This window comes from Anopheles moucheti, chromosome X, assembly GCF_943734755.1.
Source record: "Anopheles moucheti chromosome X, idAnoMoucSN_F20_07, whole genome shotgun sequence".
Taxonomy (NCBI): domain Eukaryota; kingdom Metazoa; phylum Arthropoda; class Insecta; order Diptera; family Culicidae; genus Anopheles; species Anopheles moucheti.
This window is the reverse complement of record NC_069142.1, coordinates 10739905-10759503: the sequence shown is the minus strand read 5'-3', so window position 1 is coordinate 10759503 and position 19599 is coordinate 10739905. Positions and strand designations below refer to the sequence as shown.

Sequence of the window (19599 nt, the reverse complement as noted above, 5' to 3'; positions counted from 1 at the left end):
CATATACATATTTTTATATGTTCAATATATAAAGTCTATACATTCCTCACAACAAATGCTCTTACTATCAGAAAGAAGCATTATGGAGCAAATACAAATGCTTCGAATAATAGAAATATCTCGGTAAAATTTCTCTCTATTAATCGTGGTGTGAAATAACCCTGTCAACGGTGGGCAAATGTCAACGTGCAATGAAAGGAAAATTAAATAAATAATAAACAAAACTTAGGAGCTACAACTCAAGCTTCCATGCATATTACATCCTTAATAAAACAACCCGTTTTAAGGTAGTTAATGCGTGAATATGATATTCTAGTGCCCTGTGGCTGTAGCAAACAAGATACTGTTCCATTTTAGCTCCTAGAGCTCAAGCAAAACTGGAAGAAATATCAGAACTATATGAAGGGCCAGCTGTACTGGTAGAGGCAGCAGTAGCAGCAAATAGCGACAGACCAGCTCAACACGAGCCTCCTGCCAGGCAGGTTGTTTACGTTCTGCTGATGGGAATATACGCGAATTGATATCTCTAGTCAAAGACCCCCCCCAGTGTGTAGTGATAAGGGACTTGTTAAGTTTCTCTAGTGTGTTATCTTACTTGTATTACATATTTATGTTTGCGTTTGTGTGCCATCACTCAAAACAGATGTTAGCAGATGATCAGCACTACGGATTCGGATAAGCTGATGATAATGTTTGGTAAGTGCAATATGTGTATTTCACCACTACCGATTGCTAGAAGATAAATGTGCATAAATACAGCGGTCAATGATAGCAGAGTCTCGTCAGGTTGCTATGAAACCGTAACAGGTCAAGTGTGAATGACTTTCTGGCATTTTGCACCCTTGCTTTCACAAGATACCGGACAAAGTACCGAATTGCATTCATATCGCATAGCAGAGGTCTAATTTGGCAGTCCTAAAATAGTTGGTTACCTTCAATAGTCAACACTAAACCTGACGTGCACCAACGCTCAAACTCGTCAATTAGTTCCAGTGATAGCGCAAATGGTTCTGCTTATAAAGCGTTATATATATATATGTTATATAGGCGTCAAGTATACAGTCAAGGTTAGGATTTTATTACCGTATAGCCGGGTAAATGGGATTTTAGCTGCAAAGAGCATTTCCACTGAATTGTACGTAATATATTGAACGTATTTCTCTGCAGGTCGCAACGAAGTAGTTAAAAGGCCAATCAAGAAGTCATAGAAAAGCATTGGAGGCTACAAAACGGTTGTTAAGCAACCTGCCCGTAGCAAAAGGTCGCAAAACATTGTAACATTGATGCTGGCTGCTTTAGATTTAGATGCTTTTTGAGATGCTCAAAGTATGAATAATCGTTATGAATCTCCAAAGAATCATGATTTTATGTTTACAGTTTTCAAAAAAGTATTTCTATTCATACGAAATAACTCACGATACGATAAGCACGATTGGAATTCGAATACCAAGAGATGATGATGAATATAGGAGGATTAGAGAAGAATCTTTGAGGATTCGTCAATCTTAACGGATACATCAAAATTTGAGGATTCATGAATCTTATAAAAGATGGCTGACATTCATTTAAACGATCTCCATCTCCAGAGTTTAGTGGGAAACACTTGAGTAGCGTTGCGCTTAATGAATCTTTTTGCAAAGAGTCATTCATGTCAATCTTTAGTGAGGAGTCATCCAAACCGAAGGACTCGATTCGCCAAAGATTTATGATTCTTCAAAGGTTCACGCATAAGCTCCATGGAGGCCATAAATCTTGGGCGATTCATGAATCTTTGAGGATTCTTAATTCTTTGGAATAGAGATTCAGATTCGTTCATTCAGTTTAAAGATTGAGTTTCGTGAATATGAATCTCGCTCACCCAACACTACACTTGCGGATACTTCGAAGTGAGTCCTAGTCCCACAAATAACACATAATTAGCGAATGGGGAGGGGGGATGCCATTTAAACGGTCGATTAAATGCAGCTGGTGCGTTCAAAGTCTCTCTTAGTGGCAGAACATGCAGAACAAAAAAAAAACAACAAAGGCCTTCTAGAGGGTAAATGGATTATGCTACGTTACCTAGTTTTACCCAAAAAACTGGCACGGCAGTGTATGTGTTTCCTTGGTAATTGGTGTAACTGTTGGTAACCTTTGTCATTCTTTCGCCCTTGCATGAAGGTGCGGACCGACCGCGGTTAAATGCGATGCGCTGGGTTTTTACTCGGCACACGGGGGCGGCATGGGAATAATTCGGCCAGAATGGTTGGGGTCCGCTGATGGCTGATGCTTTTAACGCACGCGCACGCTCCAAACCGTCGGAAATGCACTCCTGTTGTCGAGTTTTCCTGTTGCGTCCCCTTCCCCAACCCCGATCAGGTTGTAAATTTTTTGAAAACGGGAGGAGGTGGGTGGGGGGGGCTGGGTTGGACCGCGGGAGTGGAGCCAACCAACCGCCGCGCTCGCCCACTCCATAACAGGGCTGCATAGTCAACCACCTCCCCGGAGACATTCAAATGTTGGTCAATTTTGCGGTATTTCCGCGTGATCCCGCGAAGCACCTATTCTTCGGACACTGCGAGTTCCGATGGGAAGTTTTGAAGAGAACACTGAAAGCGAAATCCACACAAGTGTCCATGTGTGTGTGTGTCCGCGAGCGGGAGAATTGTAAAAAGAAAATCAACAAAAGGTTTTCCGACTGGTGTGTATTTTTGGTCTCGCTGCTCGCGGGAGCATACATGTCCGTTCTTCTTTTAACGCAGTTGGCGCTTGTAGCAGCACCAACGGTTAACATTATGCACACACACATACACACATCCCTGCCGAGTGGTGGGATAGACGGGGGTTAGCAAGGGGGTGTGCGGGAAGGTACGCATTATTTGGACTTGCGCTTTGTCTGCGCTTGCTGTAAGATTCGGTGGGACCCAACAAAAGCGGACCAGATTGACCCCAAAGGACAACAACACAACCCGATTTCCTACGCCTCGCCCATTTCAGCGCGCTCCCCCGTCCCCACCCACACAAACACACACTGCCAGCACGCGTCAGGGTGCGAACTGGGGGGTGTGTGGGGGGGTGGTTCGGCCTAACGCATCGTGCCCATCGAAGGCGTCGAATCGAAGGTCAGGTCGAGGTCTGGATGAAGTGATATTTTTGATCGGAAAATTCATGTTGCAAATCAATGCTTGTGTGCAGGCATCCCACCAAACCGATCATTCTAATCTCCTTCATACTCACGCGCTCTTTCTCTCTCTCTCTCTCTCTCTTGCTCTCTCCATTTCTCCATTTTGTGATATTAAAATCAGTTAGTTTTCACATCTGCAAAGAGCAGATTATGGTTGCGGAAAAAAAATGTTCTGGTATCGCGTTAGAAGCGAAATGGCATTCGCGAGAGACTCGCGAGATTCCGATGTTTAAATGTTTGCTAATGTTTTGCTGCAAACGAAAAGATCTGCATATGCACGGTTGGGAAAATCGAAAAGGAGGAGAGAGTGAGAGAGAGAGAGAGAGAGAGAGAGAGAGAGAGAGAGTGTTGATACAGCAAGGGAGCGGGGAATATGGGGTTGGCAAGTGGTTCATTATCGCGTACACGTAGCAGGATGTATATTCCACAAGGGTTTACTATCTGTTCGGTAGATCTCTCTGGGGTTTTTTTTCTCTCTCTTCCAACTCTCACAACTCATAACGGCGGTGAGCTCTCTGTCACCCGATGAAGCTTTTTTCTCGCCCGATGGGAGTGTGCGGTTTGCATGGGAAAAGCTAACCGCGCGCAACAGACTCTCTCCAGCCTCGGTTGCGTTGGAAAATTCCGCTCACCCACCGAGAGCAAACCGCAGGAAAATGAGCAAACAATAAAAGAGAGAGCGAGAGAGAGAGAGGGAAAGGAACAGCGTGCTAATAAAATGCGAGAGAGAGCGAGCGAGCGAGCGGTTGGAACCGACCGTGTGGCCGTAGCGTGTCCGCGGCTAGGGCTGTTCGTCAGCTCGATTCCCTCTATCAGAGATACTCGGTCGGTGATAACTCCTTGTGTGTGCGCCCGTGAAAAAAGGAACCAACCGCACGGAAAACCGTACGCGGCTTCGCAACCAAGTTGTGTAGGTAGCTGGAACCATACCAGCAGTAAGCAGCAGCCACCGTCATCAACACACATCATCATCAGCAGTAATCCAACAACCATCCAACCGGGTTGTTTTTGGTCTGTTTGCTTTGCGAACCGGATAAAGAAAAACGGGACCTCCAGATCCCGAGTGCCCCCGAGTGTCCCGAGCAGGCCGAGGTTACACCCTCCGCAGAAAGGGGGGGGCCTGTGCGTTACAGCAGCGTTATTTTGTTGTTGTTGGTGGTGTGCTGCAGGCAGGTTCCGTGTGCTGCCAAGTGCTGCCAACACCGCATCACACCAGGAGAGGTGCGTTTTGTGGGTTTCCATTTCCTTCCGTCTCTAGCTCTGCTTTATTTTTGTTTGCAAAAACCACTGGAAAGCGTCACTTGTCTCATGGGGCAGGAGGGTGAAGGTGATTGTTGTTTGCTAGTGAGAGTCATCCCCCACCCATCCACCACCTTCTCGCCCTTTATTAGGCATTGTGTCCGGGTGTCTTCTTCGAGGGATAGAAGTAGACACAATTGCACACATACGCACTGCGAGAGGAAGAGTGTTGGTAGCAGAGTACTGACTGCGTCCTGTTCGTGTGGATCCTTTGTGGATCACACTGCACCACTGGGGGCCTGGCATTGGTAGTAATGCCCCCGATAAGCCACAACCACCTTAAGCACACAGGTCCTTCGTTTGCAGTTTGTGCGCGATATCCTAGATCGAACTCCTCAGGAATCCCCAGACATCTCCAAAAACTAAAAAGACTCTGCAGGTCAAACACATTCCAATCCGACGATCGATGATCGATAGTGGTGTAGAGCCTGCCGTCCTTAGTATCTTCTCCACCATCATCTTCGTGGCAGAGCAAAGTTCTTGCCTTTTTGCCCACAATTCTACCATTCTTTCTGTACTGGGGCGCCATTCTTTCACACCTCTGGTCAGAATTCGACTCCAAAACTCCCGAGTACCCGCTTCCGCATCAACGTGTAGCGTGGGACTCCGCGAACCGGGGACTCGACAAAAAGGTTTTCCGGGCAACTACGCCCTCCTTAGCGGGGGGGGGGGGGGGGGGGGGGGGAGGAGGGCTGGGAGTTCTCTTGTGGTTTAGCATCTTGAGAGTTGTGGGGGAAAGTTTTTTCACCAATCAAGCGAATGCAGCAAAGGCAGGTGCTGAAGGGACGCGGAAAGATATAGCATCCTCAATATGAAAAGACACAAACACACAAACACACATATACAAGGGGTGAAGGGGGGTGAAAATTTGCGTCGATATTAGTGCCGCGGAAATACAATGAACCATCCCACTTGGTGGACTCTTGGAGTCCCCGGAACGGTTCCCACACGTATCAGGCGAGCGCGTGTCTATACATCTCTCGTAGGTAGTTATCGTAGAGAGAGAAAGACAGAGAGAGAGAGAGGAGAGAGAAAGTGTCCCTGAGAGCAAAGACGTGGCGACTGTTCCTTCTGTGTTGGTATGCGTGTGTGAGCGTGAGTGTGTAAGTGTGTGTGGCCACTAGAGGGCCTCCGAAAACAACGGGGGCACCGCGCCGTGCTCAGAACCGTCTTGAAGTCATTGCAGTTTCGCTTGCACAGCACGCAACACAGTGGTTCGACGGGGTTTTGACATACGGGACAGTTCCGCACAGTAAAAATAGTCCACCAATACCATATATATATATAACCGGGATATATCTGCCGCAAAGGCCGTGGTTTGATCTCCGGCCCCGTTTTTTTTTGTAAAGCCCTCTCGTTTGCACCCAAAAAATCAGCCGTCGACAAAAGAGTTCGGTGGCCCGGGGAAAAAGATAAAACCGTCTGCTCCACCATCAACCTGATGCTGCCGCCGTACCGTGCGTGCGTGCGTGCACCTGTCATCCGCTCAATGGCCGCAAACAAGTCGCTGGTCGGCCACCTGATAGCTGCTTAGAACCGCAGGCGGAACCACTTGCCGCACCAGCCACCAGCAGTCATGGCCACCTTCTGCGCTACGTTGTGCTAGAGACCGTAAGTAGCCCGTTGCAAACCCACCCCTGGGGGGACCTGGGACAGGACATGTGCGTGTGAGGGGCTCTTATGCAGTACCAGTTTGAATGGACTGGAAGAGGGCAGGGAAGGGGTAGGGGAAGAGGATGGAAGGGGTGTGTGCAATGTTTCTCTTGCTAAAAAAACAGGCAACAGGGAACAAAGTGTGTAGGTCCCTGATAGAAGTTATAGGGCGATAACTCTGCGTGTGTGATTCCTCGCTGTGTGCCAACCCACCCAAAAACCCCAATCCTGGACCCGGAACAGTGAGGTAGGGAAAGGGAGGAAACGAGGGAGAGAGGTAGAGAGAGAAAGAGAGGGAGAGAGGTTGGATTAAAGAGGACGTAGGTGCGTGTGCATGCGTGTGTGAGTGTTTGGCATAGGACTTGGTCCTTGCGCCACAGGACCAGGGGTGTTGTGGACAGTTAGTAAGACTGCGCGTTTATAAATATCCAATAATACTTCACCGCTACCTCTTAGTTCCACGGTTGAAATATGGCTATTTATACAGTGTAAACGCGTGCATAAATGCGCGCCTCTTCTCCACCCAGGTGCAGGTGCGTGCTGGTACAAGTATGGCGCTTCTCTGTGTGTGTGTGTGTATGTGTGTGTATGAATGTTGTGTGATGGTGGTGGACGATACGGCCGATGTACTGCAAGGGTCAGTCGAAGATGAAAACGAAATCAACGAATGTGTAGCCAAGATGTGACTGTTGGCCACGAATGGTCCCAGGGTGTCGCTTGGCTGTCTCGTCCTATTCATTCAAGGCATAAAAACACACACACACCCACACACACACGGCTGCACACATGAGTTTTCTACTATCAAACCAAAAACGGGCCACAAGATGCCTGCCCGCCGCAGGTGTTGAACCAGTGCCCTGTGTTCCCGCTCGCGTTTTGTTATGGCAGGGTGGGGGGGGGGGGGGGGACTTTTGGGCCAAAACCGTGCGGGGAGAGCCGAACCACCCTAATTACAAAACCTAATTTCCTTCACCCCCCGAAACCCGTGCTTTATTTTTGAACGTATCGTGTTGCGAACCCTCCCCACAAAAAAAAGAAAAGAAAAATCCCGTACCGTGCATGTGCGCGGGTACCCGTGTGCGGTGTTACAGGGCAGTGCGCATCTTCCACGGGCATGCGCAACCGGAACGTGCAGCAGGCACGTCCCCGTCGCCTAGGTGAAAATTGCTACTAGCACTCTCCGTCCGTCGTGTTTCTTATCTACCGAGTGCTACTGCTATTGCTCTCTGTGCGGTCTCTCTCTCTCTCTCTCTCTCTCTTTGATCTAGTTTGCCATCTTTGCCGGAGATTCCTCGACCTCACAAACTTTCCGAAGGATAGGCGAAAAGAGGCAAGATCCACTAAGCCCTGTGTACACACACGTACAAAGCTAGACACCTCCCTGTCACCTTCATCCGTAGCTCATGTAACTCTTCGAACCAAACACCTCAACATTCTTCATATCCTCCGTCTAGTCATATTAGCATATATAAATTATAACATAAATGCTATATGTCTCTATATTACAAGTCTCAATAGCTCTACGCATCCATCCTGTTTTAGTATCACTCTTGGAGGTCTTGGCACTCTTCCTCCCCCAATGGTGGGCATTCCTGTACCCATTAAACCACGGTGTTGTCGATTCCCTAGACTCCTGCTTGCACATTACCCTTTTCGACACATTTCTGTGTCGAATTTCATTGTGAATCTCTGTCTCTCTCTCGCTTCTCTCTTATCTACTTTAGTATACCCTGTTTTTTCGGTGGATGTATGTCTGGGGAGCCCCGATCAAAGTCATGTCACATTTTGGAGTTTAATTTGCTGGGCTGGGATTACTGATTACTTAGCTATTTACTTACTATAGGAAATTACCAAACGTTGTAGGAAACTTGGTTAGGCAATAGGCCTTGATAACCTTGACTGTTGCTATAGTACATTGTACTGATGGTATGTAATTGCTCAGCGAACTCCTCTGGAGTGTCTGGAGATATATTCAGCTATAGTACAATATACTGATGGTGTCTACTGTCACAGCGAAGTTCTCTGGAGGGTCTGGAGTTGTTTGCTGCTATAGCACTAATGGTGTCTATTGTCACAGCGAACTCCTCCAGTGTGTCTGGAGGTATTTACAGCTCTAGTACAATGTACTGATGGTGTCTAATGTCACAGCGAACTTCTCTGGAGTGTCTGGAGTTGTCTGCTGCTATAGCACTGATGGTGTCTAATGTCACAGCGAACTTCTCTGGAGGGTCTGGAGTTGTTTGCTGCTATAGCACTAATGGTGTCTATTGTCACAGCGAACTCCTCCAGTGTGTCTGGAGGTATTTACAGCTCTAGTACAATGTACTGATGGTGTCTAATGTCACAGCGAACTTCTCTGGAGTGTCTGGAGTTGTCTGCTGCTATAGCACTGATGGTGTCTAATGTCACAGCGAACTTCTCTGGAGGGTCTGGAGTTGTTTGCTGCTATAGCACTAATGGTGTCTATTGTCATAGCGAACTCCTCCAGTGTGTCTGGAGGTATTTACAGCTCTAGTACAATGTACTGATGGTGTCTAATGTCACAGCGAACTTCTCTGGAGTGTCTGGAGTTGTCTGCTGCTATAGCACTGATGGTGTCTAATGTCACAGCGAACCCCTCTGGAGGTTCTGGTGGAAGATGTTGAGGCTGCAAAATATCTCGCAGTAGCGCACAGCCTACCATTGGGTTTAAATCTGGCACTACTCTCCCCAAGCACCCTCATACTTCTCCTTTTGGACTGCCCCATGCAATTGGAACATACTCACACATACGCTCACCCACCCATAGCATTAATTTTATGGATAATGACATAACCGAGGACAGTTTGCAAAAAAACAAAAAAAAAAAAGGAGTAGACATCCGGGAACGTCCGGAGTAACCCCGGCATCTCGTAGCTCGCATACATACTCGAGTGCCAACCGGAAAGATCAGCGGAAAATGTCCACTTCCCCGAGCGTACCCATTCAATGGCACAAGATTAAAAAGCTGAGCATCATTTCAAGCATCATCATTGGGGGTATCCGTAGCTGGGGGGCCGTACTCTACCGTACTAGGCGCATCAAACGTTGGACAACTTTCGGGGGACAGGAAAGCATTACAGCGTTAGTCGCGCTCCAAGTACCCATTTGATGCTGCCTTTGTGAATGTGTGGCTGTGTGTCTGTAAGCATGTTTCTATTGTTACCGGGATGGCTAAGTGTTTCCTGCCTGCGAATATCTAGCCTTCTCCTCCTACTGGTTAATGTGTCATCGGAATAGTAATGGTTTTTTTTTGCCGTTGTTGTTGCGAAAAGCGCCATAAAAGTAGTACACGTCCGGCGTTTTATGTCTCAAACTCCTGCTAGTTCCACGTCTTTGTGCAACGCTGCAGCTATCGTGCGGCGGTGTGAAGCCCTAGCACATTTGCCCAAGTGCGGTGCAATATAGCAGCGGCGGTGTTACTTATATACCCATTTGGATGCGTTTGTGCGACTGGTGCAGAATTGGCCCGGTGCTTAACAAGTCGGGTACAGGCCGGGAGAGAACCCTTGAACCCCTCCGCGCACTGTTCCAATTGCTTTTTATCGGCAAGGCTTTGGGTACGACTATACGACTATTTTTCTTCTGCTGTTAGTGGACAATTTGGGCGAGACAGTATGAAGAGGGAACTCCGGAGTCCCGGGGTGTATAAATCGATTCACCGGGAGCCTTTCGTGCAAGTCGTAGCAGAGCCCGCTTGGACTTGGTCAGTTTTGATGGTCCTCCGCATTTATGCACTTTGGTGTTAGTGTACCTGTGCGTGTTTGTGGCATGGACAGCAAAAGCGATACAAGATAACCTTCGGAAAGCTATACACACGCACACACACACTCGCAGGCATGGACTTTGACGTAACAAGAGGTACCGGTACGGTTTAATCTAAAATGTTGATTGTATAATTAATGATGCATGTGGTTACCGCGAGGGTAAGCCAATCTCTGGCCCTCAAAGATCGTTACCATTCCGCTTTTGGACATGCATACTGTCTGTTAGTGTATGTGTGTGAGTGTGTGATGGATGTTCGTTTTGTTTTTCGCCAACTGTCCCAGGGTCCGAAATGTTATGCCGAAATTCGTTACTTATGCATGATATCTACAAGGATCGATGAAACGGCAAAAGGACGATGTAGTGTGTGTATGTGTGTGTGTTTGTATCGACTATCGGGACACACCTCCAACGCGGTTGCCGTTTGGCCTGAGCAGCTGTCACTGGGCAGACAGTTGATTTAAGTGCAGGTTGCCCGTGATGCTCGCCTCATACTTCGCTTCCCCCCCCCCCCTGGTGGATGAGGGAGTTGGTAAGCGTGTGTATCTTTAGACACCCGCTTCCGAACCGATCAAAACTTCCATGAATTCCGGACAGGTCCGACAAGTGGCCTGTGGCTGTGGTAAATCTTCCCTGAAATCTACAAATCTCTCTCACTCTCTCGTCTATTTTTTCTCTTTCTCGCTTTCGCAAATATTCTCTCTCTCGCTCAACTTTTTTCGCTCTCTCTCTCTCTCTCTCGCTATCGTACTTTTACAAAAATCGTACGGGATGCTGACTGCGTTAGTAGCAGGAGAGTGTCTGCTGTGATGTACGAAAAAGACACCTGTGTGATTTGCGTCCGCTGTTGTCTGTTAGTAATCTTACTGCCACCAGCGCTCATAGTGGTAGGTGATGTGCATCATCGGTACGTGCGTACAGGGACGTGCCCAAGTCCGTTAAAGACGTGCATTTAGGTGTAGTGCTTGGTATTAGTGTGTTGTGCTGTCGAAGCGTTTCAATATCCTCCTGCCATCAACACTATTGTTTGTAAGTAATCGAAACGCTCGCTGAATGGGAGTGTTCATTTCCGCCTGTAGTCGGACCGGATACCCAGTACGTGGATGTGGCTTGATGCGTTGTGGAATTCCCTTTACTACTCTCCCCGTGTGTACATTCGTACCAGTCTACCCATCGGGGGTTGTTTGGTAATGAGCCTATATATACCTGACAAAGGATGGCTTCCTTTTTTTTCGTTGGCCCTTCGCTAAGTCTACCGGACTTTCGAGTGCTTTGCGGCGCTCCACAGTAATCCGGCTGAAGGTGGATGTACGAAGTAGTAGATTGGTGACATCGAGAAACAAAGAAAGGATGCTTACAAAGGCGGTAGCAGCATACATGTATGTGCGTGCGTGTGTGTGTGTGTGTCTGGTGGGGAGCTGGGAGGAAAGGGAGAAGCGTATGAAATCCAATCGAGAAGCAGAGTCACAGAAAATCGATAGATTCCCCGAAATAAAAAAAAACGACGACTATATCGCTCCAAGCGTAGGTGCGTGCTGAATATCCCTATGCGACAGGTGAAGAGGGTGAGATACATCTTTGCGGCAGGGAGGCGGGAGAGGGAGGTGGATGACCAACACAACATACATATGAACCAAACATTTCCATTTCTTTGGTCCTAATCATCGCATCTCACGATCCTGACAAATTCGGAATCCGATTTGAGATAAAATCCGGCCAACAGTTTAAGGTGCAGGGCACCTCACAACAACATCACTCGCACAATGGAGGTTTTGTTGTTGGTTGTGTGTTGATAGTTGGACCATTTTCACTGTTCGCAATTGCGCCGCGTGCACACTCTCTCTCTCTCTCTCGCTCTGTTTCTCTCATACCATTTCGCCAGGGTTGTAGCACTTGGTACGGAATCTAATCGTCAGTGATGGACACGATATGTCGGGATTAGATCTCCGTTTGCTCTGGGTCTTTAGGTGCGCGTGTTTGTATATCCCGTGCCGCACACAACAGGGCCATCCACGCTCAATAATATATTGCCGATGATGATGTTGATTTGCCTATCGCTCTCTTCTTCTATTGTTACATCCCCAGCTCGATATCCTCTCTCTCTCTCTCTCTCTCTCTCTCTCTTTCTCTGTCCCATTTTTATCTCGTTTACACTCGCTATTTTAGTGAAGTCGACGGAGAATATGGGTATATATCTCCGATCGAAGAAGGTGTAATCCGTTGCGTCCACCCTCGCTCTACAGTCTCCATAATCTTCCGTTCATCCACGAACTGAGAAATGAGGTAGGAAGGATGGAAGGGATGGCAAGGCAAGGTGGACAGGGAGGGTGAGAATACGCATGAGCAATACGAGTGTATAAGTTAGAGGTGCGCTGCTTTGCGTGCCTTTGTATCTCTGTATGTATGAGTGTGTCTACCTTATTTTTCTAAATATCTGTGCCCTTTTTTCCTATAGAATATTTTTTTGTCATTGGCTCTATTTAAAAAAAAAATAATTTGGCAAAACTAAACTCAAACAAAAACCACAACAAAAACATTAATGGGTGTAATTTTCCTCAATCTCCTCTCATCCTCCCCGTGTGTTGCCGGTTTCGGTGTATATGTGTGTGTATATCTCGGTTAGGCGAAAACGGGGTAAGGGTTTTTTTTCTTGTTGTTAAAGGTTTTTTTTCCACCGGCTGAGCACAAGTATAAAAATACATCCAGAGTGCGCTTTTCTTCTCCGCTAAATTTACGGTGCGGCCCTCAAGAAAATCGGTGCAAACGGGGGGGGAGAACACACTTTCTGGTACGCCTGTTGTTGATGTTGTTGTTGTTGGGGGTGGTGGTGGGGATGGGAGGGGGTTGTACTTGCTATCCAACACTCGCGTCACCCTATTTAAGAAGTTGTGGTTGGTCTTGTGGCGTGTGCGTATCCCCCATCCCACCCTTCCCTATCTGTTTTTTTTTTTGTTTCGTTGAGGTTTTTCGCTTTGGTTGTTCCAATTTTTCCCGTCCGCGGTCACGATATACTCGTCGTCCAATCTTTCACCCTTCCCCCCCCCCCCATTCCACCACTCAAAAAGAGTGTCCCGGGGCTGGATGGAAAAACGAAAACGGCTTTTCTCTCCCGCGCTCTCGCGCTCTACGGTTTCGTCCCTATTTAAGTCTACAAACGTGCTCACGACTCAACTCGCCGAACCGATCCCTTCTTTCACGCTCCGAATCCCTTTCCCTTCCCACCACACATTTGTATGAAGATTGCCGCATGTACCTTCCCTCCCATTCCGCGCCATTCCTCTGGTTTGTGTGCAACTCATTCTGACTGTTTTGTACCCAACTGTCACCGCACCATCACCTTCAAACGGACATCTTGTTTTCTTACCAAGTTGTGTTGTATGTTGTGTGTGTGTATGTGTGCGTTTTGTTTCTTCTGAAAAGCATCTCGTGTCTCTGCAACCGATTGGTATTGATTGATTGGCTGAGTACCGAGTGATTGTACGATCCCACTCCATTCAACCCCTTACCCAACCCAATATGAACTACCAGCCCCTCTCTCCTCCACTGATACTACTACTACCACGAACACTACTACAAGTAAAGTAATCGAATTTCGTATTCCGGCAAACAAATCCACCACAGTTCTGGGAAGAATTTGTTTGTGTGTGTGTGTGTTTGCATCGGTATTGGGTGAATAATTTAATAAAGCTAGCAAAACTGCTCTCCCCCTTCCAACACACACACACATATACACACACTCGTACAACCGTCGTCAGCACAATTGATCGTCCTTTCGGGGGAGGGCGGGGTGGTATGGCAGGGGGTACGGTATAGTGCGCTTATCCAGCCGCTTAGAGGCTTACCATATGGTCTTTCGGTTTGGGGATCGCACCGTCACTTCCCTGTTCACCTGCCCACGCACCGCGCTGTTGTGATGCATTTCTGCGGTTGACGTTGACGGGGTTCTCTCCCTAAAAACCACCCGCTGACTAACCACTTGCAGTAAGTGCGACAAAATGGAGTTTGCGTGGGTTTTAAGACAACGCACGAGAAAGAAAGAGAGAGAGAGAAAAAAAAGAGCAAGAGAGTGGGACAGTTTTTGAAGGGTAAGGAGACCATAATTTCTTCGTCCTTCGATTGAGGATTTTTTTTCCGTAATGTTGCCAAACGTCTGTCGTCGCTTTGTGTTATAAAACGAACGTCATTTGGTACCCAGGCGGGGGAAGGACACGAACGGGCGGTGATGCCTGCTGTCAGGCCTTTCCGTTTTGTTGGTTTTTGTTCGCTGTGATTAGGATGAGATTTGTATTGCCTATTCTTATCCTGCAATATAAAGTTGGTCTAAAGCGTGCTGGCAGAAAAACTGGCACCCAAATTGATATGGATGTGCCCGTTTCAGACTGGAAGTGTTTCAATGTTGAATCGATTTGCTGACATCGGTAGAGTGCTTCGTAAAATGGAGATCTTCTGCATGAGGGCTTGTTCTTTCTTGCTTGTTGCTTTATGGAGATACTTTCGGATTGGTACCAACACCACCGATGATGGATGGAATCCGAGTAACCATAATCTGGCAATCAATACTTATAATAACAAAAAAAAACAACCTTTTTGCATACACAAGGGACATAGATACATTTAAAAGCAATTTGATGGTTGCTGCTTAGATGTGTTTTCCCGGATACATCATCTTTATGTTTGCGGTGGGCTTGTGCATTATACTACCAGAGTTAGGATGTGTTCGATCCTACCTAGGACAGTTCGTGGTGATATAAAAATTAACAGTTGTACGTAAAACTTTCGTAAGGATTTCTGGAATTTCTAGAAAGAAACCGAATTTATGCTCAAAGGTTTACCGTTCGTAGCGAGCTCTGCTTCAAATTTGGTTACTGTTGCTATCTCTTAAAGCTCTCATACTTTATGCGCATTACATTAATTATTTAAAATAATTAATGCATTTTCCGCAAAAACTGTCTCCTTGAGATAAGGGTGGTGTAGACGAAATGCTAGCGAGTTCTAGTGAACTTTCCTTGCCTATATTTGCCCGAGTAGCTAAATAGACAGTTTAGGGCCCTGTTCTGGAGAAAACCGTCCGAATGGGATTCGGTACCGAACGAGTGGTCGAAAAAAAACTAACTTTCCACTGAACCACCAGGCGCCTCCATTTGTCCTTTGAGCTACTGGCGTCTCCATTAGCGTTGCTATAATAAGCATGACAATCATTTAATTCTTTATCCTATCTTTGCTGTTGTTTTTGTTTTTTTTTGTAACAACTATTGTTTATTTTATTGCTGTTTTTTATACTGCTTATAATTCATTCCAATGCTCCAGAAGGTGTTTTAGCGCTGTGGATGTCAAGTTTAGGCAGTTTTGTTTTCCCTAAATTTTGAATAAGTCTGTACTTTAACTTTGATGAAAATAACAACAACAAAAATACCGCCTTTTTATAAGGAAAATAGTTGTCGGACGTTTCAAACACCTTGCAGCCATTTTGTAGGTTCGACAAAAATGGCGACGTACGATGACAGAACAATTTCATTTAGATGCATTAATGGTTTGCTAAATGTGGTTAATTCAACACTGGAACTATCAAGCGTTGTTCATTGATTGTCACATTACCAACAATGTTGCAGAAATGCTATGTAGAAATCCTCTGCCAGCTATTGTTTTACCCCAAAAATTAATCTGATGAAAATTAAGAGTGTTTCAGTCAAAATGACTGGTTTCGCCCCCTGTTGTACTCGATTGATGGTGGTCTGTGTTATCATCCTTGTCCACGTTTATACAATTTTGTAACACACACACAACATACGTCCTATTTTTTCTCCATTGCAGCGTACCCAGTGTGAGCAGAGAAGGAGTACCGTCTGCCAAGTAAAACCGACCCACCTATTGGAGCCACAGCCCAGGCGCGTTGGCAACAAACAGCGGCTGCAGTGCCCGGTTACAGACACACTATCATGTTTGGCATGGTGCTACATTCAGCAGATACGCTCAGCATCCACCAACGGACAACTCACGATTCAGCAATCGTACTATCACGCCACAGCGAGCGACTAAGCTGCTAGGGCAGAGGCGTCAACAAACCCATAGTGAGGGGAAAAAAAAACAACAACGCAATCAATCAACGGGCAGAGTTCCACCACCACGAGTGCGAATTAACGTGATCGACAGCGGCCACGAAGACAACAGTCAGTCAGCCGGGCCAGGAGATCGCGCGCGCGCGCGACTAAAAGAGAGAGAGAGAGAGTGAACGAATAGATAGGCTGAATAGAGAGAGAAGGAGAGTGAGAGCGAGAGCGTTACACACATACAGAGTGAGGAGAAATCGTTTTATCGTGCTTTGAGCAGGCCGATAATAAGGTGCTGCAACAGTGTGAAGCCTTACGTTCACAAAGCCCACCAGCTGTGCTAAAGACGGTGCTTAACGACATAGCCCCATCGGTGCGTTTTGACGGTGCATGTGAAGTGGTTATACTGTGCGAGGCAACTGTACTAAGCAACCAGGTGTGTCATACAGTTTGCCCGGCCACGCGGCCATCGTCCTTTTAGCTGCACATTTGCAAGTCGCGTGAGTGTGTGTGTGAGAGTGTGAGTCTGAGTGCGTGCGGTAGTTCCAGTTCGTCCAATCGACACTCACCCGTCCTCCGCTCGCTCCCCCTCTCCACAATCCAGCACCACCACCACCACCACCAGCCACAACCAGTGAACATAAAATGGCGGCCCAGCCGGCGTGCACACGCTTCTCCGACAACTACGAGCTGAAGGAGGAGCTCGGCAAGGGTGCGTTCTCGATCGTGAAGCGATGCGTGCAGAAGTCGACCGGGTTCGAGTTTGCGGCGAAGATCATCAACACGAAGAAGCTGACGTCGCGCGACTTCCAGAAGCTCGAGCGGGAGGCCCGAATATGCAGAAAGCTACAGCATCCGAACATTGTCCGGCTGCACGACAGCATCCAGGAGGAGAACTTCCACTACCTAGTGTTCGATCTCGTCACCGGCGGCGAGCTGTTCGAGGATATTGTTGCGCGCGAGTTCTACTCGGAGGCGGACGCGTCGCACTGCATACAGCAGATCCTGGAGTCGGTGAACCACTGCCATCAGAACGGTGTCGTCCATCGGGACCTGAAGCCGGAGAACCTGCTGCTGGCGAGCAAGGCGAAGGGTGCGGCGGTGAAGCTGGCCGACTTTGGGTTGGCTATTGAGGTGCAGGGTGATCAGCAGGCGTGGTTTGGGTTTGCCGGTACGCCCGGCTACCTGTCGCCGGAGGTGCTGAAGAAGGAACCGTACGGGAAGGCGGTCGACATCTGGGCGTGCGGTGTGATCCTGTACATCCTGCTGGTCGGCTATCCACCGTTCTGGGACGAAGATCAGCACCGGTTATACGTGCAGATCAAGGCGGGCACGTACGACTATCCGTCGCCGGAATGGGACACGGTGACGCCGGAGGCGAAAAGCCTCATCAACCAGATGTTAACAGTGAACCCGTACAAGCGCATCTCGGCGGCGGACGCACTGAAGCATCCGTGGATCTGCCAGCGCGAGCGTGTCGCATCGGTCGTCCACCGGCAGGAGACGGTCGACTGCTTGAAGAAGTTCAACGCGCGCCGCAAGCTGAAGGGTGCCATCCTCACGACCATGCTGGCGACACGCAACTTCTCCAGCAAGAGCATGATCGCCAAGAAGGGGGACGGTTCGCAGGTGAAGGAGTCGACCGACTCGTCCAGCACCACGGTCGAGGACGATGATTGCAAGGCCCGCCGGCAGGAAATCATCAAGATTACCGAGCAGCTGATCGAAGCAATAAATAACGGCGATTACGAAACGTACACGAAGATCTGCGACCCGCACCTGACCTCGTTCGAGCCGGAAGCGCTCGGCAACCTGATCGAGGGTATGGACTTTCACAAGTTCAACTTCGACAACGTGCTCGGCAAGAGCAATAAGGCGATCAACACCACCATACTGAACCCGCACGTCCACATCTTCGGCGAGGATACCGCGTGCATCGCGTACGTCCGTCTGACGCAGTACATCGACAAGCAGGGTCACCCGCACACGGTCCAGACGGAGGAGACGAGGGTGTGGCATAAAAAGGACAGCAAGTGGCAGAACGTCCACTTTCACGGTAGCCGCAACGGCAGCTTTAGCAACACCGCGACGCAATACGACTTTGTCAATCACAAGTAGATTGACCGGTAGGTGGAGCAGGTAGCGTGGACGGTACGGCAAACGGTGTGGAACAGCAGCGGCAGCCAACAGCAGTTACTGCTACCATTACTATTACTACTACTACTACTGATACTACTGCTACAACTACTACTACTGATACTATTACTACTACTACTACTACAACCAACACTTTTTCGCTTGTAAGATGAAGCAATCCACGACGATGACGCCGGTAAAAGGGGCAGGACAAAAAACAAACACGTAAAATGGAAGCAGTTTAGCAGATAACGAAAAAAAAAAACAAACACACACACACATACAAAATGATTCAGAAGAATGCAGTGGGAAGACGCAAAGAAATCGCATATTTATTGGGGAAAGCAAACAAACAAAACGAACAAAAAAAAATTTCAAATTTCTGCCTCATAACCTTTTTCTCTCCCGTTTTTTGGTGCACCAATACACACACTCACACCCACATTGTTAAACATTGTAAAAGGAAATGTGCAAAAACGCAGTATAAGAAGAAGAAGAAACATATTTCCAAAACTCGTAAACAAAACGTACTTAGAAGAGACGCGCAGAAGAAGAAAACGAAAACACACATACACACGCACATGGGCAATTTTGGACAACAAAAAAGGAAAGGAAGTATTAGGGGAAGAAAAATCATTTTCCACACACACATACACTCCCCTTCCCGCTCCTTTGTCTCTCGTGTATGGGGGGGGGGGGGAGATTGGTTTTATCTCCCCATCTCCATTACTTCTTCTGCCTCCTTACTTTTAAATCATGATCTTCTCCACTTCTTTCCATCATCCTACCCTCCAAACCCCCCCCCCCCTTCCCCTTCCCCTCGCCTAATGCATCGATTTAGCATCATGTGTGAGTACAGGCACAACACATTTGGACTTTATAACAAGCTGTATGGGTTGGACAAAACAAAACATCCAAAAAAATACTTTCTCCACCCTTCCCAACCCTCCACCTTAGCATAAGCGAATCAAACAAATAACATCAAAACAGAACAGAAAAAACACTGTTTGAATTCTTGTGTGCGTGTGTGTTCTGCATGATGGCGATCATGTTATGGCACTTTATGGGGAAAAACATCCTGATCCCTCCCCTCCCGGGTTTTCCACCCTTTTGCACCCTTTATAGTGAAGAGAAGAAAAAATTATATACATACACAAACACACACCAGTTCATAGCATATATATATACATACACAAACACAACGTATTCACTCATATCCACCCAGTTGTTAAAACTCCCGTATTGTGCAAATGAACATGAATGAACACCTTCATTTTGGTAGTATCGAAAGCGAAGCGCGAAGCTAAGTAGAATCGCAAACGGAAAAGCGAAAGGCAAACAGTAGTAAAACGACAACCGAAGCCCTCTCCCTTTCCCCAATAGCACGCCGTACAATTTACACAATTTCAGTGTTTTAAACAAGACAGCGGCCCAATGGTGGGAGGGGGAAGACCTTTACTGATGCGATTTAAACGTTTTGCTCACAATAGAGCAACCCTCCCTCTTCCCTTTTCATCG

At 47.5% G+C, this 19599-nt stretch overlaps 1 protein-coding gene across 3 annotated transcripts; it reads left to right on the top strand.

The window, feature by feature from the left end:
* The first annotated feature begins 224 nt into the window (after positions 1-224).
* On the top strand, positions 225-18410 carry LOC128306873 (calcium/calmodulin-dependent protein kinase type II alpha chain). 3 transcript variants are annotated; one of them, XM_053044508.1, is made up of 3 exons: positions 225-287; positions 644-696; positions 15710-18410. In XM_053044508.1, the coding sequence occupies exon 3, from the start codon at positions 16591-16593 to the stop codon at positions 18061-18063; it is 1473 nt and encodes a 490-aa protein (XP_052900468.1). In that variant the 5' UTR covers positions 225-287; positions 644-696; positions 15710-16590; the 3' UTR covers positions 18064-18410. The 3 variants fall into 3 exon arrangements, with proteins under 3 accessions (XP_052900468.1, XP_052900466.1, XP_052900467.1); XM_053044506.1 differs by lacking the exons at positions 225-287; positions 644-696 and adding an exon at positions 5865-6073; XM_053044507.1 differs by lacking the exons at positions 225-287; positions 644-696 and adding an exon at positions 10814-10927.
* Positions 18411-19599: the final 1189 nt, after the last annotated feature.

Excerpts from the sequence above, each read along its gene's own strand:
- LOC128306873 (XM_053044508.1), top strand. The coding sequence starts at position 16,591 with ATGGCGGCCCAGCCGGCGTGCACACGCTTCTCCGACAACTACGAGCTG.